The 26448-nt window shown below is 46.4% G+C and overlaps 2 protein-coding genes across 2 annotated transcripts; one reads left to right on the top strand and one right to left on the bottom strand.

Moving 5' to 3' along the window:
* Positions 1 to 5323: 5323 nt before the first annotated feature.
* LOC136500741 (uncharacterized) lies at positions 5324 to 9699 on the bottom strand. Its single transcript, XM_066496162.1, has 3 exons — positions 9344 to 9699; positions 8263 to 8377; positions 5324 to 5701 (listed from the first exon to the last, which is right to left on the bottom strand). Exons 1-3 carry the CDS (start codon positions 9584 to 9586, stop codon positions 5628 to 5630), a joined length of 432 nt encoding a protein of 143 aa, XP_066352259.1. The 5' UTR covers positions 9587 to 9699; the 3' UTR covers positions 5324 to 5627.
* Positions 9700 to 9847: 148 nt separating this feature from the next.
* On the top strand, positions 9848 to 13477 carry LOC136500740 (ribosome-recycling factor, chloroplastic-like). Its single transcript, XM_066496161.1, has 12 exons — positions 9848 to 9990; positions 10453 to 10573; positions 10662 to 10728; positions 10818 to 10913; positions 11241 to 11338; positions 11427 to 11538; positions 12302 to 12343; positions 12530 to 12586; positions 12677 to 12727; positions 12856 to 12912; positions 13126 to 13164; positions 13278 to 13477. Exons 1-11 carry the CDS (start codon positions 9912 to 9914, stop codon positions 13141 to 13143), a joined length of 798 nt encoding a protein of 265 aa, XP_066352258.1. The 5' UTR covers positions 9848 to 9911; the 3' UTR covers positions 13144 to 13164; positions 13278 to 13477.
* The last annotated feature ends 12971 nt before the right edge of the window (positions 13478 to 26448 follow it).

The following is a 26448-nucleotide window of genomic DNA, read 5'->3' as shown; positions in this document are numbered from 1 at the left end:
TAATAACTTAGAAAAGGATCATGCTTTTGCAACCCACAAGTTTTAAGTTTTAGGATGAGATATTTTAGCCAACAAACTTAAATTTTAGGAAATACTAAGTTACAGCCTAGGCACAGATGAATTATAAACAGAGCAACTATTCATCATTTCAACAAAGGAGAAACTAAACATTCCTAAATCACATATGAGAGTAGAATGAATATTTTTGTTGTTTTTATCATATTTTATTTTTTTGAATTATATATTTTTTTATTTTTTTTAAATGCTAATAAATAAATGAATGTAATAAATAATGCGAAAATTAAAATGCGGAAAATAAAAGATACTACTTACCTCTGTGGGGGTGCTTCTCCAAGCTTGCTCGAAGCCAAGTGATGATTCTAAGGTAGGTTATTTTGTTTTGATTTAGTGTATCGACTAATGTTCATACTGAGTATTTTTGGTTCAATGATTAATTAACCTAAGCACCCTGTTTAATTTTTAAAAGCCTATAAAAACATGATCGTATATTAACCTAAACACCCTGCTTAATTTTAATTGTTGATAAATTTGGAGGCTCTGTTCCATGACTTCCATCGCCTAGGCCGCATGCCCGCATCGACGGGTCTGTATGTAGATACTAAGGGCTCGTTCGTTTTGCATCATTCCTGTCAGGATCGATTCCTGGTGGAGGCTGTCCTATACAAATTGTAGAAACGTTCCGGCCAGGAACGGTTCCAGGAGGTCAATCCCCCGGAACCGAACAGGCCCTAAAGAGTGATTACAAAAACGTATATTGTGACATGAACATAAAGTATATAGTTCTCATTTTTGAAAGTAAAACAGATAAATAGTTCATATTCTATACTAATCTACACTTCTCAGAAAAATAGATCTACAACTGGCTCTAAAATTAAACGACTAGTGTTTAATAAGGGTATCTTCGGACTTAGCTGCTAGATGAGGAGATATTGATGACCCTGGGGATTCATTGGCTGGGTTTCATGACCTCTGTAGAAGCCTATACTCTCTAAAATGAGTCAGCATGAATCACTAAAAGGTATCACTGAATTAGCTGCAGGTTTCAGTTTCTACAGGTGTGTACAATGATTTAATAAACTTTCTTCTCATCTTCATTTACAGCACTGATATCTATTAAACTGATCTGATGTGTAGAGACCGGAAGGTCCCTCAAAACTGACCAAAGTAGAAGCAGAAAGAAATCACAAGAAACCAGTATGAATCCAGATGTCATCCAGATTCATCACTGAAATGTGCTGCAGCCTGGAGAGCGTGCCACCTGGTGGCACCGGAGAAGTGGAGACATCTCCTTGTGGGATTCTTCATAGTAATAGATGCTATATGGCTAGTGCTTTGGGGCATAAAGCATGAACTGATTCCAATTGGCTTTTGCGTAATGGAAGGCAAAGCAACCCAATGGAGAACAAGTGAGTGTTCATTGGACGCTCTTAAAAGAAACATTGTTGTCATCTCCATGCATGTTTGGCCTGTGACACTTTGAGACCTTTTAGATGCTAGCTGTTTAATTTTCAATGCACTCTATCCATCAGAATAGCATGTCCCTTTTGCTGTGAAACATTTACAATGGCCCTAGCTAGCCAAGGATATGTTATTGTGTTAGCTTGTCCTTCTCCATAGTCCTTGGCATTATTCAGTGGCTATTGTAAGTTAATTTAACAATTTTTTTAATTTCTGGGTTAAAATATTTAGCACCAAACACCCTATCTATAGATTAACTAATATGGTTTGAAACACATATATAACTAGAGTCACCAAGAAGAAGATTGTTTGGAGGAATAAATTTTGAGGATATTAAACTTGAAGTAAAGCACATTTTGTCACAAATACGCGAGGTGGCCAAGATTGTAAAGCTGTCAAGGTAAATAAAAGATTTTGCCTTTATATTTAGTATAAGGGTCTCTCTCTCTCTCTCTCTCTCTCTCTCTCTCTCTAATAGTCAGCCAGGGAATATAACATCGGCTCTCCACAAGCATGGTACTAAAACTGAGTGCCAGGTACTTTATTGCTTCAAACAAAATCATTGCTCCAAAGAAAGAACACTGCCAGGTTACAAAAATCAGTCTTATTATACACGAAACTGCCACAGAGAATCAAGAGTGAACTCCAGCCAATCATATTAGGTAACATCATCAGATTAAAGCAGGCTTTCAAATCTATTACATATATCCTCAAAGTAGAGTTCATGGTCTCATGGCAACAGTATGCTGTTATTTATATATTGTACCTTAGGGTGGAAATCTAGTTGTATCAGATACTATAAATCTGTGTCAATCATAACAACTGCATTAGTGCTCATTCATAACTAAGATGCCTAGCGCACAAATTAGTCCATTTAACGAATTCCTCCAAGATTCTTATAGTTTGGAGGCTCTAATATAATGGAGCATCTTATGTAGTAATATCACACCTGAACTTGGACACTTTACTCTCATTTTTTTTTCTTAGATTAATTTGTAACTATCACTCTATGAGCTCAACCATTGGAGCTTTCTCTGACACAAAAAATCCTCTTTGCTCCCAAAAAGTCATTGTTCGGTAATAAACCCATATCCACTGATGGACCCAACCTATCATATCTTGCTTTTTCTCTTGAAATCTGATAGATATATGAGTTACAGAAACTACTGAAAATGCACGCTAAAAAAATGTAAGCTTATCCTAGCCTATGCCTATCACTTAACAAACACAGAGCTTGGCATCAATGTGACTGAGCACTTGTTCGTGTCTGCCATGTTACACTGAACTTTGGTTCTTTGTGTCATGTGTGCTAAGAGGTACAAGAAGTGATAACAAGTACCCCTGCAAGAAAAGAACTGCAGCCGCCAGCCGCTGCAAAGAAACAAAGACGGGCGGCCTTTCCAGGATGCAAAGGCGGCGAGCGGCAAGGCGTCCAGGACCACTCCCTTTGGCTCTGAATCTTGGAACACCGAAAGCAACCAATGCAGAGCCTGTTAAGTTGCAGGGTCAGTTAGTACGATACAATGCAAAGGTGTGGCAAATCAAGTAAAATGCCTTCCTATATGTGCAGCATGCATGCACAACAGGAGATGATTGGAAGATATGATCCCTAGCTTATAGCTATAGATATATGTCAATGTATGTATATAACTATATATGGATATAGTTTATGGGTTCAAATTAGGTAATCGTCCTGGTCCAACAAATGTGCACAACCTTATTTGCTTTTCTTCAATATAATCTTGAGAAATAGAAAAGGATAAGATGTGCTTTTTTCGGTTTTTTACTAGTATGTGGAACTGTTGGACTGGACATATTTTATGAGCATGAACAGGTTAAACATTCCATTGGCTTGGAGTTTCATGCGTCTCTTCTAAATTTTTTGTGTGAGAGGAATGAAGCTCTGGGACTTAACAAATGTCCATAGGTAAGCACCGTGAAAGTCCCTTTTCACTTTTACCATCGTGCTCGACATGTTAATGACTGCAGACTGTATTTACATGAATTGGTAGCTGTTATAGCATTGGTAGATCTGATTCAGGTAACTGAGCCACATTTCACTTAATGTTTGTTCGAGTTCTAAACAGATATAGGAGCAGACTTTGCGAGTACAATATCTGATATATGGGTACAACCAGTTTAACTAGCATAAAATGTATACAGTCTTTTGAAGCACATAACAGATCTCCAGTGTCTCAGACAGAGTTGTGAACTCAAATAAACCTGATTTGATTTTACTATGATCAGCGAATTCTGCGGGAGCCCTCATCACTCCCCAGTCCATGGGACTTGAGTGCATCGGCAATTCATTCTTCATCAGAAAGATATGCGACACAGGGTTCAGAGAGAGAAAAATAAATCGATGGTGTCTAATTTGAACTAGGACACCAAGTTGAAGGAGCATCACATAAGTTAGCTAGATTCGCTGATCTAAGAACAACGATCCAATCATATTAGCAATGTGACCGAGAATCAGCTCATGTCTATCATGTTGCACTAAACTTCGATTCTCTGTGTTAAGAGGTACAAGAAGTGACAAGAAATAATCCTGCAAGAAGTGATTTGCTGCCTCTGGAAAGAAACATAAAGATGGCCGGTCTTTCAGTAGGATCGCTCCCTTTGGCTACGAATCATGGAAGCAGCCAATGCAGAGCCTGTCATGTTGCAGGGTCAGTTAGTACAATGCAAAGGTGTGGCAAATCAAGTAAAATGCCTTCCTGTATGCAGTATGCACAACTTAAGATGATTGCTCTATATGATCCCTAGCCAATAGCCATGGATGTATATATGTATAGATGCATATAATTTATGGTGAAATTTTACAGCGCTTGGAAAAAATTAGAGCCATCCATTTGGATAGATATGGCTATAAAATAAGAAGAATCAACGTAGAGGAACTTAAGTTGTAGGCTGAAATCTAAAATATGTAGACCCGGAACCAAAAATATATGAGCAAAGAATTATTTCCAAAATAAATTTAAAGGGCAGAATAGTAATTTCGCGTAGCTGTCCCTTTAATCTCGATCCTCGTCACATCGGCCGATGGGTGTGAGCCCTTAGGTTCTCCTCGCGGCGTCCGGCAGGTCCATGGCGGACTCCAAGTCGAACAGCAGCAAGCCGAAGCTGCACCATTGATTGCTTGCTTGCCTGGCTCCTATCGCCGGTGAGAGCAGCGCCCAGCTTGCTTTTGCCCTTCCCGGCTTGCTCTTGTTGCCGGTGAGACGGCCTTGCTCTTGTTGCCGGTGAGACATTGACTGCTTGCTTTTGCCCTTCCCGGCAGCACCCAGGCCATTGACTGCTTGTTTTTGCCCCTCCCGGCCTTGCTCTCTTTTCACGTTAGTTAGAGTTAGTGACTTTGACTAAAAGTACTAAAGTAAACTTAATTACAATTATTAAGTATTTTTTTAATAATCAACGCTTGGCAATATTTTCTTAAAGAGGAACAGATGGTTCCTCCCAAGCACAGTAACAAAGCTCTAATTTATGGGTCCCAAACAGGGAGTCTTCCTCGTCCAACAAATGTGCACACCAAGATTTGCTTTTCCTCAGTATATTTTGAGGAATAGAAAAAGGATAAAGGAAAAGGAAAAGGAAAAGGAAAGGAGAAGGAAACAGGAAAAGACATGCTGGAGTTCGTTTTTGGCTAGTATGCAATGGAACTGTTGAAATGGATGTAGTTTATGAGCCTGAACAGGTATTTCGTTCCATTGGCTTGGAGTTTCATGTGTCTCCTCTATTTTTCGGTTGAGAGGAACGAAACTCCCTTTTCAAATGCACCATTCTCGACAGGTTGATGACTGCAGACATCAAACCTGTAGCATAATGGATATATTGACAAGAAATGGAAGCTGTGATGGCATTGGTAGATGATCCGATTCAAGATATGGCCACAAACCACATTTCACTCAATGTTGTTCAAGTTCTAAACTGAAACAGGTGCGCACTTTGCACATACAAGATCTGTAATTTAAATATATGGTACGACCAGTATTACTAGGAGAAAATGCATGAAACAAACACTAGAATAAACAAAATTACAACCCAAACTCAACAAACGCCACGCACTGTCTTTTGAAGCATATAATAGATCTCCAGTGTCTAAGGACAAAGAGCTCTGAACTCAGTACAGAAACTTGGTTTGACCACAATCAGCGCATTCGACGGGAGCCATCATCATTCCCCAGTCCAAGGGACTTCTGTGCATTGGCGATTCCTTCTTCATCTGCAAGATATGCAGCACAAGATTCAGCGAGTGAGAAATAAACTGATGGTGCCAAATTCAAACTATGACACAAGTTGGAGGAGCATCACATAAATGAACTAGATTCGTTGATCTAAGAACAATAGGGCGTACCCAGTGCAGAGAGCTCCCGCTCTGTGCGGGGTGTGGGGAAGGGTGTTAGTGGCAAGCCTTACCCTCGCCTGTGCAATGCGAGGAGACCGTGACTCGAACCCGGGACCTTCCGGTCACAGACGGTAAGACTCTACCGCTTGCACCAGGCTTGATCTAAGAACAATGATCCAACCAAATTAGCAAGGATTGATGCTATTGCTATTTTAGTAGACTTTGTCCCTTGAGGTTCGGAGAAGGACATTTATACCATTATCACCCATGAGAGGAGGGATACATGCACTACTAGTTTGAGACTAGCCCTACTCTATTGCCATTGTTTACTAGGAAAAAGGAAAAAGTCTATATAACCCCTTGACGTTTCGAGCGGTGTCTACTTCACCCCCTGAAGTATAAAACCAGTTATTCTACACCTTAAACATCTTCAAACCGTCTATATAACTCCATGAGGTGGTATTGGACCCTGGTTTTGCTGACGTGGTTATCTATCTGTCACACATAGCCACCATGGCGCTCTGCCCAGATGTTAGGCCCTCTTGGCCCATGAGCTAGCGCACCTAGGTTCAGCAGCTTCGCCGCGACCATCCACACGGGCAGGTCAGCCTTGTGATTACTCCACGCCGTCAATGCGACGACATGCACGGGAGGGACAAAGATTCCAGGCCATAGGCGACACCATCGCGACCGCCCAATCGGTGTTGTCCGGGCTCGATGCCTCCACCTTCCTCTGCTTCTGCTGGTCTCGGTGGCGCGGCACAGGCGGGCCAGAACTCTAGGCGCACAACGACGCTCGGGGTGGCCGCATCAGCCAGGAGCGGGGTAATAGGCAGCACCATCAACACCGGAGACGACGGGCACGGGAGCTTGCGGGGAGGAGCGAAGGAGCGAGGGGAGGAGGCGATCCCGGCCGATGGGGAACACGCTCAGAGCCTACCGACACCCGCTCAGTGGCCCGTGCTCGCGGTCAAGATGCACCAGTGCAGAGAACGGCACTGCCATGTAAGCCGCCCTCCCACCCGCCGGCCATCGATAGTTGCTTCGCCAATCTGTCAGCTCACCTAAAGGCAGTCTGACACGTGTTTGATTCGAATGCTCATGGTTGCAAGCGGAGAACGGCTGGAGAACGACTGGACAGGTGGCTGCGGACGAGCACCCTGCGACCCTGCATTCGTCAACAACCACAGCCGCCACCGCCGCCACCTCCACAGCCACTGCCACCACCTCCGATGTCCTTTGTTTTGTTTGTCGCCGGACAGTGCTGTGCCTGTGTGAGTTATGTATGCATTGCTTAATTCAATTCTCGATGCCGGTTGCCTTGAATGATATGTGTTCATATCGATCGGAGGATAATGCATGTGTAGGTGTCCAAGCTGGTACACGGGCCGGGCTAGCTACCTAAACGGCGTCCGGGTCCGGCCAGCAAAATCATGCTCATGCATGCATGAGTTGCTATCTGTGAGGCACGCAGGGCTGCAACCTGCAAAAGCTGAACGAGATGAGATGGCACAGGATGGCAGAGAGATGCTAGTACTCTGTACGCAGCCGGTCTCGCCTTCTACGGGGTCGGCGAGCGGGACGGCGCGGCCGGTGCTGCTGGTGACGAGGGCCTAGGTGCTTGTCGCGGGCGAGGCGGCTTATTGTAGAAAGCGTTCCCCCGGAAGGCAATCCTGGGATGTGGCGTGTCTGAGCCCTCTACAAGGACGTTGGCCTTGCTGCCGCGGTCACCGCGCTGCGGACCTGCGACGACGTCGCGCAACTCGCACCCGTGACGACAAGCCTGGCAAGCGTGCGCAGGTTGCGACTGGGCGTGTGGCGGCGTGAGTACTGGTGTGCGGCTGTTCCCCGCACGCGTAGGCGCGGCATGCCTACCCCTACGCTCCTGGCGGACAAGGTTGCCTCCTAGCTCGGGTCATGAGGTGGGACCACCAGCTTGCTCGAATGACCTGATGGGCGGGCTCGGGCGCCGGCGTGTGCTAGCCTGCCATGGTGGCTGTCCATATAAGCAAAACTGCCCTGTAATACCAGCCAGGGGGTTTTCTAACTGGCTTGGCAAACTTTAAGGTGCTAAATACATGGTTTTGTAGATAGGGGGGTTAAGTAGACACCCAATGATACGTGAGGGGGTCATTTAGACTTTTTCCCTAGGAAAAATAGACATCATGCAGGTACTACTACGGGTGGATGATTCTACAAAGAGCAGATATTATAAGGAGCTCTCAGCTTGAGAGGATATGAGGGCTATTATCTGTCCGCAGAGCAAGACATCAGCACCCTACTCTTCATTTGCAAAGATTAAAACATTTTCAAGCAACTAAGTAACTGAAATGACAAATATATAAAAACAAGGGTGAATAAGATGAGAAGACTGAAACCGATGAAGCCTAGTTGCCAACACACGATATGAATTATGATCTTCTATCATCATAACTTACCCCAGAACTGTGTGAAGATCCGGAAGAAAAAGCTTATATTACGGGATACACTGTATGCCATTACAGGAGGGAGAGGTTTGACAAGTGTGTCCACACTAAAAACTTTCTTCAGAAACTGCAAAATATCCAGTTTAATGTCAAATAATTGAGCAAAAAGTGTGCTAATCAAGAACTAAATTTGCTATAGAATAGATCCATTAAAAGAAGTCCAGGTTCGGTGTCCTGAGCCAAATAAAAGAATCATAGGGGATCTAGTGGTAGGATAGGGGACAGAGGACCATGTCATAGAAAGCAGTGGCATGATGTACCGGACAAGTGGCGACCTTGTGCTATCAATCTAGTTTGGTTTCTAGTGCATAAACTGTGTTGAATGACTTTCAGGTCCTTATTCTGTTCAGGGCTTTTGCTCAATCCACGTGTGTAAGAGCACACATGGACTGAGAAGAAATTGAAATTGTTGGGCTTGCGAAACAGGCATTCATGATTTGAGGCTCTGATGGTGGGATGGTGCAAGTAGCAAAGGTGATTGGAAGCTGCTGTAATGAACAGATCAGTATAAACGTGTGGTGTTTAACTGCAATCCATACCCTGCAGTAGTGGTGTGCCCTGGTGCATTACGGGACACTGCTTTTTCATTAACATGTATGGTTACTTCAGCAGCTGTAAATGCTATTATGAAGAATCTAGTGCACTTTCCCCATTCATTTGTTACGGTTAGCACCATGGCGGTAAAATCAGCATAATCCTATCCTTCAGCAACTGCAATTTACAAACTGCCAATGCTGTTCTCGGTTACCCAGTACATTTTCTAATTCGTTTTTTGAGCCAATGTAATCCAATATCCAAAAACACACAGAACACCGGTGCATTCCTACACCCGGGCATTCTGAACTTGGCAGCTGTTCCAGGGACAGGGTAACAATCCCAGAGGGGGCCTAAGGAAGCTAACAATCCGTCGGGCACCACCCCGCGCGCGCGCGCGCATGAGCAAGACACCGAGCAGGAGCTGGGGAAATCATTGAGAACCAAAAAAGAAAAAAAAAGAAAAAAAAAGCGATGGTCGGGTGGGCGTATACGGTACCCTGCTGTTCCGCTGGAAGGAGTAGCGCAGCTCGGGGTCGATCTCGTCCTCCTCGAAGTCGTCGACGGTAAGGTCGAGGTCCGGGCGCCTGCTCCGGGGCACGCTCATGGTGGGCGTCTCCCCGGGGTTGCTGGTGACGCTGACCTTCCCCTCGCGGCTCATCCTTGCCGCGTCCTCGTCCTCCGCGGCCTCCCCCGTCCGCCACGGCGCCGACGACAGCAGCTCCTTCCGCTTCCGCCCCATCCTCGCCGCCTCTCTCAGTCCTCTCCCCTTCCCCTCGTGGCCTGGCTTCGCTTCGCGATTGGTCTGCCTTGGCTTTCGCCTGCCTTCGGGAGGACGGGAGGTGGAAGAAGATGAGATGAGACGATGAGGTTGGCGGACGTGGGCTTCAATGGGCTGGGTCGTCCGAGATGTGACCTGGTCCAAGCGGCCCAGTTCGGCCCACTTCTCCTGATATGGCCTTCGTCTTATCCACGTGCGCCCGTCTCGTTCCTCCCCTTTTGGCCAGCCATCACCACCCCCAGTCCCTCACCACTCCACCCGCCCGCGCCACCGTCCACCAGCTCGCATGGCGCTCCACGCCGTCTCTCCCGCGGCGGTCTCCTCCCCGCTGCGCGCCCTCTCGCGCAGCCTCCCCCAGCGCCTAGGTCCGCCCCTCCTCCTCCTCCCCCGCTCCGCCTCCCGGATTGCGCGGAGTAGTTTCGGCAATGAGCCGAACACTGGAACGTTATTAGACACTAAATCCTCCAGCTAGGTTATTTGCTTGCCTGCCATTCGCGCTGCACGAACAGAATTCCTACTCGCGTTTGATAATACATGCAGTTCCGTCTGCTTTGGGGATGATGCCGTCGAGTAGTTGGCACTTGTTAAGGTGTTTCTGGGACAATGATGCCATACACTTGTTAAGGTGTTTCTTGTGAAACATGACGCTCATCAAATTTGTTGTAGACAGTAGTTCTCCCTAAATGTGCTCAGCTGTGGTCTACAGAGGATAGTATTGCACTACTCGATTCTCATGTACTATGGGTGTTCAGTAATTCAGTTAACAGTGTTTGCCGTGAAAATCAATAATGTGGCAAACTCTTTACAGCAGATGTCCTACTTTACAGGCTGTGGTTGTTTACCAAAGCAACCCGTCGTGATTTACTCCTCCACAAACTTTGCGAGACTTCAGGCTGGACCAGTGGACTTCGCTGGCAGGCCTCTGGTTCTTGGACGCTCAGACAAGAGGCGAGTGGTTACAGATATAGACATTTATCCCGTATTATTATGGACCATCAGATTAGTCTTCATTAGCTTGTGATTCTCATGTTATCAGAGCAGTTTTGACGCATGCCACTATTGAAGAAATTGAAGCAGAGAAATCCCTCATCGAAGACCAAGCTGTATGTAACAGTGTACTCTGTATTGGGAAGGCACATTTGCCTGGTCAGGTTTTTTACCTCTCGTTTTGACTGCTGGTATGTGTCTTCAGAAAGAAAAGATGGAGAAGGCAATCGAAACAGTCCAAACTAACTTCAACACTGTGAGGACAGGGCGTGCAAACCCGACCATGCTTGACCGGATTGAGGTTTGAGGACTCGTCCTTGTTCTTTTTGCTCTTATGATGAAGTTCTAACTGTTGCATGATCAAATATATTCCCCTTTGTTGAACACACATCTTCACTTTTCCATTCTGCATGCATGTAATGTAACTAACTAACTATTTTGTTTGATTTCCTGCTTAGCTGAAACCGTGTACAATATAGCATTTGTCATAGCTCAGTAACTGTCGATATAAAATCCTGATCTTATTTTAGCAAAGCAAAATTTTGTGGCTGATACTATAGCGCACAGAGACTAATGGAAACGATTGTACTGTTCTATTCAACTAAGATTATATAAATGTTTCTTACAGGTTGAGTACTACGGAACTCCAGTGAACTTGAAGAGCATTGCACAGATAAGCACTCCAGATGCAACTTCTCTTCTTATTCAACCATATGATAAGTCAAGGTAAGCTTATACCAATTAACCTTCCCAGTGCAGAGCCACTGTTGAGTTTTTCATCCTATGTAATTAATCACACCCATGTACTGTGCAGCCTTAAGCTTATTGAGAAAACAATAGTTGCTGCAAATCTTGGTGTGACACCAAGCAATGACGGAGAAGTGATACGAGTGACTGTCCCACCATTGACATCTGATCGCAGAAAGGTTTGTGTTTGTAATAAATTCATATGTGCATTACATTTTGTCACTTGTTATGTTGTCAGGAAATCTTTTCATCAACCTTTAGAATGGTAACGCTGTGGAAACCAAAATATATGCAGGTGACCATACAAATTGCGGATTCATTAAAACCCCAGAATTTACAAGTGTTACCATATATTCCATATTTCTCAAGACTACAGTGTGTTGAAATAACTGCAGAAGCCATCACTTATATATGTAAAACTGGTTAACAAAGAAATATATTTTGCTTTCGATAATAGAATTAAAGTCATTATGATCATTCTAGTAGGAGTCATTTAGTAACTTGTATCTTTTCTCGAACTGTCTAGTAACTTGTATCTGAAACCACTAGACGCTTATCTACAAAATCTACAGCTAAAACCTATTTTGTTCATATTGAATGGTTTCTAAATCTTGTGGGGTCACACCAGCACCTTTACTGATAAATTTGACCAGTCCAATATAGAATTAGTCTGGTGTCCTGGCCCTGGCCTTCAGGCCTGGCTAGGTTTGGAAAAGAAAGACTCGGTGACCAACTAGGCCTGGCATACAACACAGTAGGCCACATAAATGGCCTACTGTCCATGGTCCGGCATGGATTTTGTTGTTTTGTTCATGCTAGATTAGTATTCAAATGGTTAACGTCTTTTTCTTCGTCAAATAAGTTGTAAACATTTTATGTCTTCGCTGATTCTTAAATCATTAGCACTTTGGTACCCTTCTGAAATTATTGATGTTTCTGCAGGAATTAGCAAAGACAGTAGCTAAATTAGCTGAAGATGGCAAGGTATTACCCCAAATTTTTTTGTTCACCTTTCTCACTATGTTTTCGGTTCCAATATTACCTTTTTATCTTCTTAATTGGACATTCTTTTTTCTAACTGTTCCTAGTTTCTACCCATAAAATATCACTTTGTTATCATATTCTGTTTGGACTATGATGAATATGGTATCAATGAATTATCTTTTACAGGTTGCTATAAGGAACATAAGAAGAGATGCAATCAAAGCTTATGATAAACTACAGAAGGTTGCTCTTCTCATTTGTCACTTGTCTATGTGAGCTGTTGTAGCTTTGTAATAAAACTCATAATCTCATATACTGCACTTGCTTATGTAGGAAAAGAAGCTTTCTGAAGATAATGTGAAAGATTTATCAGCTGATCTACAAGTGAGGATGCTTTTTCTGACTTTTCTTCCTATAGTTGCACATAGATTCCCAAGGATATGTTCATGTCCCTTTGGAAAGATTTACTGTTAGGTCCAGCGGGAGTTAACTTTCTTGTACAAATTCTGCAGAAAGTCACAGATGAGTACATGAAAAAGATCGATTCCATCCAGAAGCAGAAGGAACAGGTACTTTTCGATCTATCTGTTGACCTTTTGTCTAACAAGACGTACTGTTTGCTGGTTCTATGCTCTAATCTGAAGGAAGATAATCGGCATATATCGAATTAAACTTCTGAATAAAATAAGTACACATGATGCTGGAACAAGAACTTGCAGCGTTCTTGAGTTAACCGTTAAAGAGTCTCAGAAAGTTAATCAGAACTATCTAAATCTTTTCAGGAGCTGATGAAAATTTAGATCTCAAGCTGAGTATGACCGGTGAGTAACCGCCTCTGTGAAGCATGAACGAACCCCTGCATATGTTCTTGAATTCAGAACGCAGTAATGGTTTTGCGGCCAATTTTTTCTGAAGCAATTTGTTCTGTTCATAGTTGGCAGCTTGGCGCTGTGCCGGGGATGCACGTTTTGGGTCAGGTGCTTTGCTGGAACTTTTGGATGCACACAAGTTGAGACAATGCTGCTGTGTGTGCTTCTCGTTTTTGTAATGTTCGTAAATTGGTTCTCTCCGTGTTGTCTGACTGCTACATTGTCGATATTTCTCACCGTCTGAATCGAATGTCTGAATTGTTTCTGCCGACTCTCTTGAGTCTGTTGTCAAAACTCTGCTGAGGTTGAAAGCAATTTTGCAGGTCAAAACTCCGCTGAGGCTCAAAGCAAATTTTCACGGGCATTGCGGTGACGTTGAGTCACTGACAAGTAGGGCCTATGATGTAACGTTATGCTGAGTCACTGACATGTCAGGAACTGAGGATACGATAGGATCCTCTCGCAATTTTGCACCAGCACGTGTACACATGGCGCATTGGAGTTTGGGAAGGATCAAGCAGAGAGTACGTGGGCTTTTATGGGCTTGATGGTCGATTGAATTGCGACCCAGAATGTCCTTATCGCCTTTGGTGGGCCGCTGCTTTGGTTTTGACGGACCACTCTTTTCTTTCTCTGCCGTTTGATCTTGTGCGTAAATTATACTATCTTAAATATCATTGCATCGTATTCGTCGACGTCGTGTTCGAAAAATAAAATCATTTCTTTGTCTTCTGCCCGGACTTTTCAAAATATTCCTCCTCCGTTTCCCCGGACTTTTGTAGCCATAGTACTGCCTTCATTTTTCTTTACAAGGCATATTTCATTTCGTTGGAATGACGTTTTGACCAAAACATTACTCTATTGATATTTTATTGACGCGGTAGAAAATTGTAGTTATAGGCAAAAAATATAACAATATCAATTCCGTGCAACAAAAGTTATTCATTGGTGGACTAATTGATGGTCAGATGGTGAAAGGTTCCTCATAGGGCACGCTACTCCTAATTATTAGTGGCTAAAATTAGCGCCAAACACCCGCTAATAGTCCAACCAATAGTTCAAAATGAACTACCTAGCTAATAAAAAGTTATCAGTTAGCTTTTTTTCTGCTAGCATCTACTAATAGCTATTAGTCCTAATAGAGCCGAACAGACTCAATGAAATGTCTAGTATCTTGTTTGTGATCAGCAGCCTAGACTACTCTAGAGGTGCTGGTTTGTTCCTTCGCTTTACGAAGGTGAGACTCTGGGTCAACGAACGCATGTGCACGGGACGTGGTAGGTTGAGGAAATGATGTATGGTTAGTTGGTGGTGACGATGATGATAGCAATTTTGTTAGGTCACAACGCGGCATTTATTTGCTATGACCATTGAGACAACAAGGAAAATACGACGGCCGCTTGGAGAAAGGAATTGAACAAACCGTAGTTCCAGTCCAGAGGGGTATTATCTGAAATACTTTGGTTTTAAAGTGCCTGAAGTGTTTGGATGCAATAAATTTTATGGTTTTAAAAGCAACGATATTGCTAAAACTATATGTTCTAAAATGTAGTTTCTTGATACGACGGTTTCTAAATGCTACAACACCCAAACATGACCTAATCCTTCTAGGTTTAGAAGTTTTTGAAATGCTGTTTTTATTTTTGAAACACAGTATAGGTGTGGATGTCACACACTTACCTCTTTAAATTATGGTACCGTGAATAGGAGCCATGATGTGTTCTGGACAAACAAACAAAAAGTGTACCATACATAATCTATCTTTATGAGCACCCCTGAGAGACTAACCACACATATCTTGAAATTGGCAAAATCGTCATGTGCATATCTTCTACAATCACTAATATGTGGTGTCATTTCTCGTTGCAATAAATTCAGTAGATAATAAGTTTTTTAGATAATGGACCCAGGTTCCGGCTGCTACACCTCCTGAAGGTATATGAAGCCATAATCATCGAGCACTTAGGCTCATAGAACATCGAAAAAATCCTGACACAGAGACAAAGACACAATATAAATAGAAAAAAACTGAGACTAGTTTACAATTCTATTCCTAAACCTTCATCCAAACTTGGCAAACACCTCCATGATTACAGTCCCCCAAAGTCCACAACCAACCTTTTAAACTCACTCTTTCTTCTTCTCTATGTAGCAAGGACCACCACCTGATCCAATAAGTTGCCCTAAAAATTACTTGCAAAAAGGAGTTTGATTTAACATTCATGAACGCCATACCCAGAGGCGTAACCAGGGGGGCTAGCAGGGGCCGTGCCCCCCCCCCCCCCAACACAGTAAAAATTTGTTAAATATTCCTATAAAGTTTGTTAATTTATAGCACAAAAATGCGACAATTCATCTATTTTTAATCATAATATTGTGAAATTACAACAATTCATCAATTTTTCGTTATGAATATTAACTACACATGTAGAAGCACTTAAAAAGTAGTTGAAATATACACTTATGTGTGTCATCATATTTGTCCCGCCCCCCTTAATCAAAGTTGCTGGTTCCGCCTCTGGCCATACCGTTTCTATTCAACCAAAATGTCCAACATAGGGCCTCAACACCTAATAAAATTTGGTTTTTGAGCATCGGCGAAACACCGTTGAAAAGGAAATTACAAGTTAACGTGCCAAGCCTAGGAGTTACTTCAGTTGGACAGATCTCACAGTGAGCCAGTGAGGAATCTATCTGAGTAGTATCTATCTAACCAACCGAGGTACACTCGAGCCTCGTAATATCCACCATCTTTTAGTTGTATGGAACAGTCTATATAGATGGATGCAAACACATGGGTGCTAGCTAGCTATCCATTGTTGTGCAAGCAATACTCCACAAAATTTTGTCATGACCTAATTTTATTTTTATTTATTTGAAGCATGCACATCGGCGGAAAGGGTAAGTTGCAGGCCTGCAGGAGCGGCTGTCTTGGCGTTGCTTCCTTGTCACCATGGTGTCTGTCTGTCTGCTTGGAATCAGTCTCCCTAATAACAAAGCTAAGATAGCTGCAGTGTAACTGGCCTGACGTCTCTCCCTCCGAAAGCAACGACTTAACTGACCTGACCATGCGTCTGCTTCCCACGTTGGTGAGAAAATTAGGCATCATTTCATAGGATGCAATCGTTGCTAGCTTTTGTTAATCCACCATCCCTTCTCATGGCGCTGTATCTAACGTACGTGTGGTGGTTCCTTTCCGGCAATCACAAGGAGTTGTTTCCAAGCACAAGCAAAGACATTGCAACTGCCAAAAAGAAGGAGAAAAAAAGAAGAAAGAAGGCAAAAATATTTCTTGCACTAGTAGAGAAACGACTTTTGATCCACTTCGAAATTTGGTTGTTGTCCCGGTATTTTTCGCGCCCGGGACTAGAGAAACCTTTAGTCCCGGTTTGTAACAACCCAGAAAATCCACACACCAAAAGTCACAACTACAAAATTTTTCTCAAGGATCCCATGTGATGATGAGTGACATGGTAGAACCCAACCTAGAGTTGCATTAGAAGTAACTCAACCCAGATTAACACATAAGCATGGCATATCATTTGTTGATTATGATTAATAAATTTCCTTCAAATAACATGTTGCATACAATGTTAACTTAAATTGTGATTTGGGATTTCATTTGCTTTATGCTATGTTTAACAATTCCATTAAAGTAATAAACCATAAAGTTATTATTAAACAAAACTCCCAAAATTCCAATAAGTAAGTCACCTCAGTTTTAAATTCAAATTCTAAACTAAATTTGAAATCAAACAAAGGAAAAGAAATGTAAAACGGAAAAAGGAAAAAAAAAGAGAAGAAGAAGGCCTCGCGGGCTCGGCCTGCTCAGCCCACGCCGGCCAGCCACCCTCAGCGCGCGCACGGCCCAGCTAGCGGCCCAGCATCGCCCGCGCGCTCGTCAGCCCACTTGCGGTCGCTACCACCTTGGCCCGCGCGTCAGCCGCTCGCCGCTCGCTTACCAGCTTCGCCCGCAGCCGCTGCCAACGGACCCCACCTGTCAGCGCTACTGTGCTTCTTCCCCACGCCGCGCTCAAACCACCGCGCGACAGAGCCCCGACAACGGTGGCAGGGCGGGCCAGGGGTCATGCCCGGGGCATGGTCCTGTCTCCCCCTTGGCGCCACGCCCACGCAACCCCTCGTGGCCGTAGGATGCAAGCAAGCCCCGCGATTGCCCTTGATTCCAGTCCGCCGATCACCGAGCTCCATGGCCGAGCTCGGCTATAAAGGCCACGGTCCTCGGAGCCCTAGCGCTCGTCCCGTCGCCCGCCGCCACCTCGGTGGCCAACCACAGCCCACCCAAGCCAAGAGAGAAGAGGGAGAGGAGGGAGAAGAGGAGCACGCCGGAGCCGCTGTGGAGAAGGAGATCGCCGGAGCCAAGCGCGACGCCGTCGTCCACATCACCGACGCGGTTCGGCACGGCACTGCACGGCTTCCGGAGCTACACGGCCTCGAGTCGACACGGCATCACTATCCTTTCTTCCACGCCACCCACGGTGAGCCCTTCCGGTCTCTTCTTGCCTGTCGTCGCCGGACCTTGCCGTTCGGCCATGGCGCTCCATACCAGGAGCGTGTAGGCCAAGGCCGTCGCCGGCTACTGGGAACACAAGCACCCACGCACACGTCCGTAGCCATGCCGTGACCACCCCGCTGGAGCCCCATGGTCCACCCGTGCGCCTCGCCGTCGTCTTCATGACCGCCGTGGCCACCGGGAAGCCCCTAACGGCCACATGAGAATCCGAGCCCCGCCATTTAGCCTGAACGCCCTTGCCGTGACCCCAAGAACCCGTAGAGACCTACACGCCTCCACTGTGACGCTTCTCCGAGGACGTAGCCGCCTCATCGACACCGCCGTCGTGCTCGGGAAGCCGCCGCCGTGGCCAAAGCCACCGGAGCCCCTGGAGGACCCCTCGCCCTGCCAAACATACCCGTTGGAACGTTGTGTCGCCCACGCGCACCACAGAATCAGTCTATGCCGCAGCCCAGCGCCGTTTCCCGCACGCCGGTGGAGCTCGAGCCGCCGCTCGCCGTGGCCAGCACCTTGGGGAGCCTTGGCCGCCACCTTGACCCCACAGACATAGTCGCCGTGGCCCAGGGAAGTTTTTCCCCTCCCCAATCGAACACCGGCGCCACCGCGGAGGCTCGCAGCGAGCTCGCCGCCGGCCGGAGCACCGCCGCGGGAGAAGCAGAGGGCTTCTTCCCTCACCGGCCAACTATGGGTGAGCTCGGTGCACGTGAGCCGAGCCAGGGAGAAGGGACGGTGGACTTGGTCCACTATGGACCAGTCTGCGGTCTATGGACCAGCCCCCTTGGTCCACCGTGAGCCACACCCACACGACCACAGCTGTGGACGCAGCCCGGTATGAGCCCATGACCGTGACGTGGCAGAACCACAGCGTGCCACGTGTCTGGACCGGCCCAGCCCAGACCGGCCCAACCCAAATCCCAATTCGAGTCGGCCCGTGTTGACCGTTGACCGGTCAACGCTGACCGTTGACCTGGCCCACCTGTCAGAGACACAGACACCATGGACCCACGCGTCAGATGCTGACGTCATGGTGACGTCACGCGAGACCCACGTGTCAAAGGCCAGCACAGCCGAGATGACGTCATGCTGACGTCAGCTGGGCCCCACCTGTCAGCTCGGATCCGTGACGATGGCGTCATGATGACGTCATGCTGACGTAAGCATGTCGCGTGGACCAACCACATTGTGACACGTGTCAGCCCAAGAATAATACAGCCTTTTTCATTTTCAGAAATGGATTTAAACTTCGGAAATTCATAACAAATTCATACGACCTCAGAAAAATATGAAACCAGGACCAAAATTCATCTAAAATCGAGCTCTACGCAATGAACCCACGTTTGAGTGCATTTGGCTCTTTTGAATTTTCATTGCTTCTTTGTGCTATTCTATAGACGTCGCTGACGCGGCTGTAATACGATCGTTGCAGACTCGGAGGAGAACCTGACGGACGAGGATCGTGAGTACCGAGAGGAGTACGGAGACGACTACACTGAAGGTGCCACATCCCACCCAACTTCGTAGCACCTATTACGCATGGCTAATATAGAACTGCTAGTGCCTTTACTATGTGGATATATTCACACTGTGATAGGACTTGCATGGTAGTATGCTTTCTTGATGGCCTTTACCTTGACGCAACCTTGTCCCTGCTCACCCAACTGTTAGGCTAGTCACACGCTTGCTACTATATTTCATTACTTATTACTTCTACTACGCTTGCACTACATTGATGCGTGATGGAAACTAGTATTATCTGGACTATGGGGAGAGTGCTGCGTGTGTGACTTGGGTGCGTGGAGGGTGAGGGTTGTGTCGACCAAGTTGGAGTATACGACGAGCCTAGGGCAAGTCTTGCCGTAGGGTGCTACCTAGGCACCCCTGGAATGGATACCTGTGGTGGGTAAATGGATACCTGTAGTGGGTAAATGGTATACGAGGTGGCCTTGGGTGTGAACCTATGGTGGGTGGAGCCCCGGGTGGAGGTGCTGTGGTGGCACGGTAAATGGAAACCCTGATGGAGACATTCTGGCTTGGTCATCCCTAAGGACTTACTAGTACTCAGATTCACCGGGAAGCCTTACGTACCACTCGCCCTATATGGTGCGGGACGACCGGACTACTTGGTAGGATATTGCCACTACTGCTAGGTTGTTAGCGGACAGTGTAAGGAGGTACGGGGTACGGAGGATCTCCCCCACACCCTTCCGAGACTTCATGGAGACCTTGTGGACCCGGCTCATGACTCACAGTTTCAGCCACCCCAGACCGGACTTGGGGTGAACCAGGGCTGAATGGTAGAGTGGCACTATCCTAGGCAAGCAAGCGGCCGGAATCAGCCCAGTTGACGACGGTCAGCGAGGAAGGCGGATCTTGTGGTTATGTAAAACCTCTGCAGAGTGTATGGTTAATCGATCGATACATGTGCCGACTTGTCGGCCATGGACCTTTCCTGGGTTTCGCTTAAACTAGATATGAGATGAGTCCTTCTCTTCTTCCCCCAGGGAGTGAGTGTTCGGTCGTAGCCAGGGGCTACGGGTCTTGAGACAGTGCCGAGAGGGAGTTGGCCTGTCGACTGAGCGATGGTATGGGTGTGGTATGGTGAAGGTGTGGAGATGGTGGTATATCGGTCCCAGGGTCGAAACCTGGCTTTGGAATGGGAATGGGTGTGGTAACGGTGTTAAAACCTGACTATACTATTATATACTTGATATGCTAATACATAGGAAACCCCAGCCTTATAGGTTCCTTTTGAATATATCCGACTTGCATCCAAATTACCACAAAGCAATGCTCATAGGGTTGGGAGTGGCCAGTACAAATCGTACTGATAAATTTTGGCATACAGGTTCTGCTGAGGAGTATAGCTCCGAGGAGTTTGACGGTTGAGGGATTCGTTCCTACGCTCGAGTTTGGCGATCTTATCTTCAAGCTGTTCTGAATGAATGCTACTTTTGATTCCGCCAATGCGGCGATGTAATAATTTATGTAATTCCGCACTATTTGTACTCTGATATTATCGATGTATGGATGTGATCATCGACTGGAATTTGGGTAATATGATCTACCACGGTCTTATTACGCTTTGACTCTATGGATTTCCCATCGTGGAAATCGGGGTTGTTTCAGTTGGTATCAGAGCCATACTTGACCTTAGGACGAAACCCTTAGAAATGGACGATAGAATAGGACGTGAACAGCCCCTCTTTCGGTTATATACCGACCCTGCATTTACTTTTATGCAAGGCTTATCTATTATTGACCTGCTAACGCATGTCCCCTTGAAACATGCAGATGGCAACGAACGTCGACTGGCCGCCTCTAGGACCGCTACCTCTGGACCACGCCAAGCTTACCTTTGACCTACGTGAGCTCGGGGGTTTTGCACAGACCCTCTGCCGAGTTCTCGTCACGTTAGGTGTTCCCGAGGAGCTTGTCAAGGTCACCTGCACCGGGAAGCCAGCTAAGGAAGGGGGAATCGAAGGACCGATTGTCACCTCAGTGGAGTTTCCAGCTAGCACTACCTTACCTTCTGTCCTAGCTTTCACCGAGTTGACTATAGAGGACACAGTCGAGGAGGGACTACTGGCTATCTCACACAAGGCACTTCGCAGAGTGATGAGGGACCACTACGAGCACCTAATGACGACAGAGTTTCGTCTACTTCCCCAGGCCCTCGACCTCAGCCTTACCCCCAGTGAGCAGAGTTTCGCAGCAGGCAGAGTTATCCTTGCAGAGGAGGACAGATGCCTTCGAGTCTCAGCTATTCACCTACTAGAGCAGGATAGGTACGTGACCCAGCTTGAGCAGAAGAGACGACAGTACCAGGCCCTTCTGTGGGAGCACCAGGAGCGAGACTCGCAGGGAGCACAGGAGCGGGCTAATCTACTTGAGATAGTGGCCAAGCTACAGGACGAGCTCAACCATCATGATGAAGTCCACAGAGCTGAGGTCGCTGACCTACAGGACAAAGCCGCCGACCTAGGCAACAGGAACTGCTACCTCGACAGCAAGGTCTTGGAGTTGCAGAGAGAGTTGGACGACAAGAAGGCCGAGTTCAACCGTAGAGGGGACAGAGAGAGATCCAAGGGGATTGACATGCTGAAGATCCAATCTCGGAACAAGACCCTGACTCAGGAGCTAGAGGAGTCCAGGAAGAAGGCCGTTCACAACCAGGGTCACCTGATTGAGGCACTCAGGCAGACCGAGTACCTACAGGACAAGTGTGAGAGGACTTGGCAGGCTTGGCAGAAGTCTGACAGGAAGCGCCTCAGGGAGATGAAGGGTATGTGGGATCAGCTACCCAAGGAGATTCGCAGCAAGACGAAGCCTAGGATAGAGGAGTTTGAGCTAGCCCCGACTCGCCTCAACCTAGACGCCTGCCCTACCCTACCAGGAGCCAAGCCTACTGAGGAGCTTGCCGAGGCCTTGAAGTACGTGTCCCGACTTCACAAGTCTGACGGGGAGATCGAGATCGAGAACAGTCGTATCCCAGCTGCGGTATACGAGTTGGAGTAGATGACCCTGCGTGGTCATGAGTCATGTCAGTAGCTTCCATGAGTTGTACCCCTTATGAGATGTATTATGAGATAGTATGCGTAGAACGATTCTCGCACGTCTTCAAGTGTAGCTACTGGAGATGATGCTATGTAATAAAAACCATGTAATGAATGCTTCGGATCTTATTGCATCTTTATGAATCTTACTGCTTCTTTTGTAATGAGTGTTGGATAGCATAAATGTTTTTCTTTAAATCGTTGAAATCATGTAATCATATTGAATTATAAGCACATATGGCACAAGCACTAAACTCTCTATGATCCGTGTTGCAGATGCCGAATCGCCGTTCTATTCGCTTAAGGCAGCGAGGACGTGCGCCCACCCCTAGACCAGTTGAACCCAATGGGGGACGTGGTGGCAACAACCGTGGTCGTGGCCGAGGTCATGGACGTGGAGGGATACCCTTCCACCTGGAGAATACCCCGCCGCCTGAGGAGAACGTTCCTCCACCACCACCACTGAACCTGGCGGAAGTGATGGCACAACAGACCCAGCTTCTTGCAGCTCTTGTTGAAGGAGCAAACCGTCGCCAGGGAGGACAACAGAATGACTTCCAAAGGAAGCTAGAAGGATTCCTGAAGCTAAGGCCACCTTCCTATGATGGCACCGATCCTGACCCACTGGTAGCCGATGACTGGCTCAAGGAAATGGAGAAGAAGCTTGACCTCACTACTTTCACCGATGATGAGTGTGTTGGAGCTGCCACACACCAGCTCACGGGTGCAGCACGCGCCTGGTGGGACAGTTTCAGTGACTCCCATGAGGACCCTGCCCACATCTCGTGGGATGAGTTCGCTGAAGCATTCACTGAGTATCACATTCCCAAGGGTGTCATGGAGGCCAAAGCCGAGGAGTTCCGCAACATCAAGATGGGAAAGGACAGGGTGACTGAGTACACTACCCGTTTCACCAACCTTCTGCGCTATGCACCTTCTTGTGTTGTGAACTCTGAGAAGGAGAAGCTGTACTATTACCGCAAGGGACTTAACCCGCACATCAAGCTGAAGTTTGGCGGTATTGAGAGCAACACATTGCGTGCTCTGGTGGATCGCTGCATCCAGATTGAGAAAGACCGTGCTGAAGCTGGAGAAGAGTACAGGGAGAGAAAGCGTAAGCCTGAGGAGTCCTTCCGTGGCCGTGATCGCAAGAGGTTCCGCAGAGATGCACCAACCAGGGAACGCTATCGCCACAACAGGGAGGACAACCCTGGATCGAGTAGAGGTAGTGGAGGCTACACCACCAAATACTCCCGCCCTGCTCAGGATCGTTACACCCGGGACCGTTATGCTCAGGACCGCAACACTCAGGATCGTTCCAACCGCCCCCGCACAGCGAATGAACGCCCAGCACAGAACCGCTCCGCATCAGGCACTGGAAACTGGAAGGCACCCGCGCCAACCCCTACAGGCGGTGCGCCTTTCACCTGCTTCGCTTGTGGCCAACCAGGTCACAAAGCCGCTGAGTGCCCTCAGAACTCAGCTACACAGAAGTCTCAGTTCAAGGGATCTGCTACTCGTGGACGTCTCAACCATCTGGACGCCGAGGAAGCACAAGCTGCCCCTGACGTGGTATATGGTATGTTTTTAGTTAATGGCAATACTGCATCAGTTCTATTTGATTCTGGAGCAACTTGTTCATACATATCATCCAAGTTTGCACGAGCGCATGACCTGCCTGTAACCCCACGTGAAAAGCCTATCATCACCAGCTCACCCTTAGGAGATCTAAAGTGCACCCACATATGTAAAGGAGTGAGTCTTACCATAGAGGGTCTTACCTTTGAAGCCGACCTAACCCTATTACCTTCCACTAACCTAGATGTCATCTTAGGCATGGATTGGTTAACTATTCACCGAGGTATCATATCATGTTCACCTAGATACGTCCAAGTGACCCATCCATCAGGCCAAGTTGTTAGATGTGAACCCCAGTCTGGAAAATCCACCTCTATCCTATGTGCCCTGAAAGCAAGTTCAGAATCTCAAAAGGAGGAGGAGACAGTTCATGATGTGCCAGTAGTCAGAGACTATCCCGATGTATTCCCTGAAGAATTACCGGGTATGCCACCAGACCGTGATGTAGAGTTCATCATTGATCTGTTACCAGGAACGGGACCCATTGCCAAGAGACCCTATCGCATGTCAGTTGATGAACTGGCCGAGCTCAAGAATCAACTTAATGAGCTCATCTCGAAGGGATATATCAGACCCAGTGCTTCACCCTGGGGATCCCCTGTTCTGTTTGTTAGGAAGAAAGATGGCTCAATGAGAATGTGCATTGATTACCGGAACTTGAACGCAGTCACCATCAAGAACAAGTATCCCCTGCCAAGGATTGATGATTTGCTTGATCAGCTCAGAGGTGCCAAGTATTTCTCTAAGATTGATCTCAGATCTGGCTATCATCAGATGAAGATTCGAGAGAGTGATATCCCGAAGACAGCCTTCGTGACTAGGTATGGGCAATTTGAGTTCACTGTGGTGTCCTTTGGACTCACGAATGCTCCCGCATACTTCATGAACATGATGAATAAGGTTTTCATGGATGAACTGGATAAGTTTGTGGTAGTATTCATTGATGACATCCTTGTTTATTCACCCACCGCTGAAGAACATGAACATCATCTAAGAACTGTGCTTGAGAAACTAGCCCAACATCAGCTCTATGCAAAGTTCAGCAAATGTGAGTTTTGGCTACAGGAAGTTGCCTTCCTAGGCCATGTACTATCAGCTGAAGGTGTTGCAGTTGACCCAGCCAAGATTGAAGCTGTAAAAGAATGGGAACAACCCCGTAATGTAACAGAAGTCAGAAGTTTCTTGGGATTGGCTGGATATTACCGCCGATTCATCGAAAACTTCTCCAAGATAGCCCGTCCAATGACCAACCTTCTGAAGAAGACCAAGGAGTTTGAATGGATGCCCGAGTGCGAACAAAGCTTCCAGGAATTGAAACAGAAGCTTACCACAACTCCTGTGTTAGCATTGCCTGATATCAGCAAAGACTTCGTGGTCTATTGTGATGCATCCCGTCAAGGACTTGGCTGTGTATTGATGCAAGATGGAAATGTGATAGCATATGCTTCTCGACAGTTGAAAGAACACGAGAACCGTTACCCTACTCATGATCTTGAGTTAGCAGCAGTTGTGCATGCTTTGAAGATTTGGAGGCACTACTTGATAGGCAACAAGTGTGACATCTACACCGATCACAAGAGCTTGAAGTACTTTTTCACTCAAGAAGATTTGAACATGAGGCAACGCCGTTGGCTGGAGTTGATCAAGGACTATGACCTGGAAATTCACTATCATCCGGGGAAAGCTAATGTAGTCGCAGATGCTCTCAGTCGCAAGAGCTACTGTCACACTTTGATCACTAAATCCGTACCACCCGAGCTCAAGGAAGAGATTGATGATTTTCAACTTGAGATACTACCGCACGGCTTGTTGAATGAGCTCCGCATACAGTACAATCTCACAGATCGCATCCGTCAAGCTCAGAAGAATTGTGAAGAGATCGAATATCTCCGTGGTCTGATGAAACTAGGCTACAAGACCAACCACCATGAAGATGTACAAGGAACCATCTGGTTCAAGGACAGAATCTGTGTACCTTCCGATCCAGCACTACGAGAGGAAATTCTGTTAGAAGCTCATGATTCTAAGTACTGTATTCACCCTGGAGGATCAAAGATGTATCAAGACTTGAAGAAACATTTTTGGTGGAAAGGTATGAAGACGGACATTGCAGGACATGTGGCGCGATGTGACACCTGCAATAGAGTCAAAGCTGAACATCAAAGGCCTGCAGGATTGTTAAAGCCTCTTGACGTTCCCGAATGGAAATGGGAGAGCATATCCATGGATTTCATAGTTGGATTACCCCGTTCACAGAAAGGCAATGATTCCATCTGGGTGATTGTTGATCGTTTGACCAAGATTGCTCACTTTGTACCAGTAAAGACCAAGACCAATGCAGAAAAATTAGCGGATCTGTATATTGAGCATATTCTCAGACTGCATGGAGCACCCTCTAGTATTGTATCTGATCGTGGTCCTCAGTTTGTGTCCCGATTCTGGGAAGCTCTGCACAAGTCTATTGGAACTAAACTCGATTTCAGTACCGCTTACCACCCGCAGACAGATGGACAG

Source organism: Miscanthus floridulus, chromosome 13, assembly GCF_019320115.1.
Source record: "Miscanthus floridulus cultivar M001 chromosome 13, ASM1932011v1, whole genome shotgun sequence".
Lineage (NCBI taxonomy): Eukaryota > Viridiplantae > Streptophyta > Magnoliopsida > Poales > Poaceae > Miscanthus > Miscanthus floridulus.
This window is presented reverse-complemented; position numbering and strand designations above follow the sequence as displayed.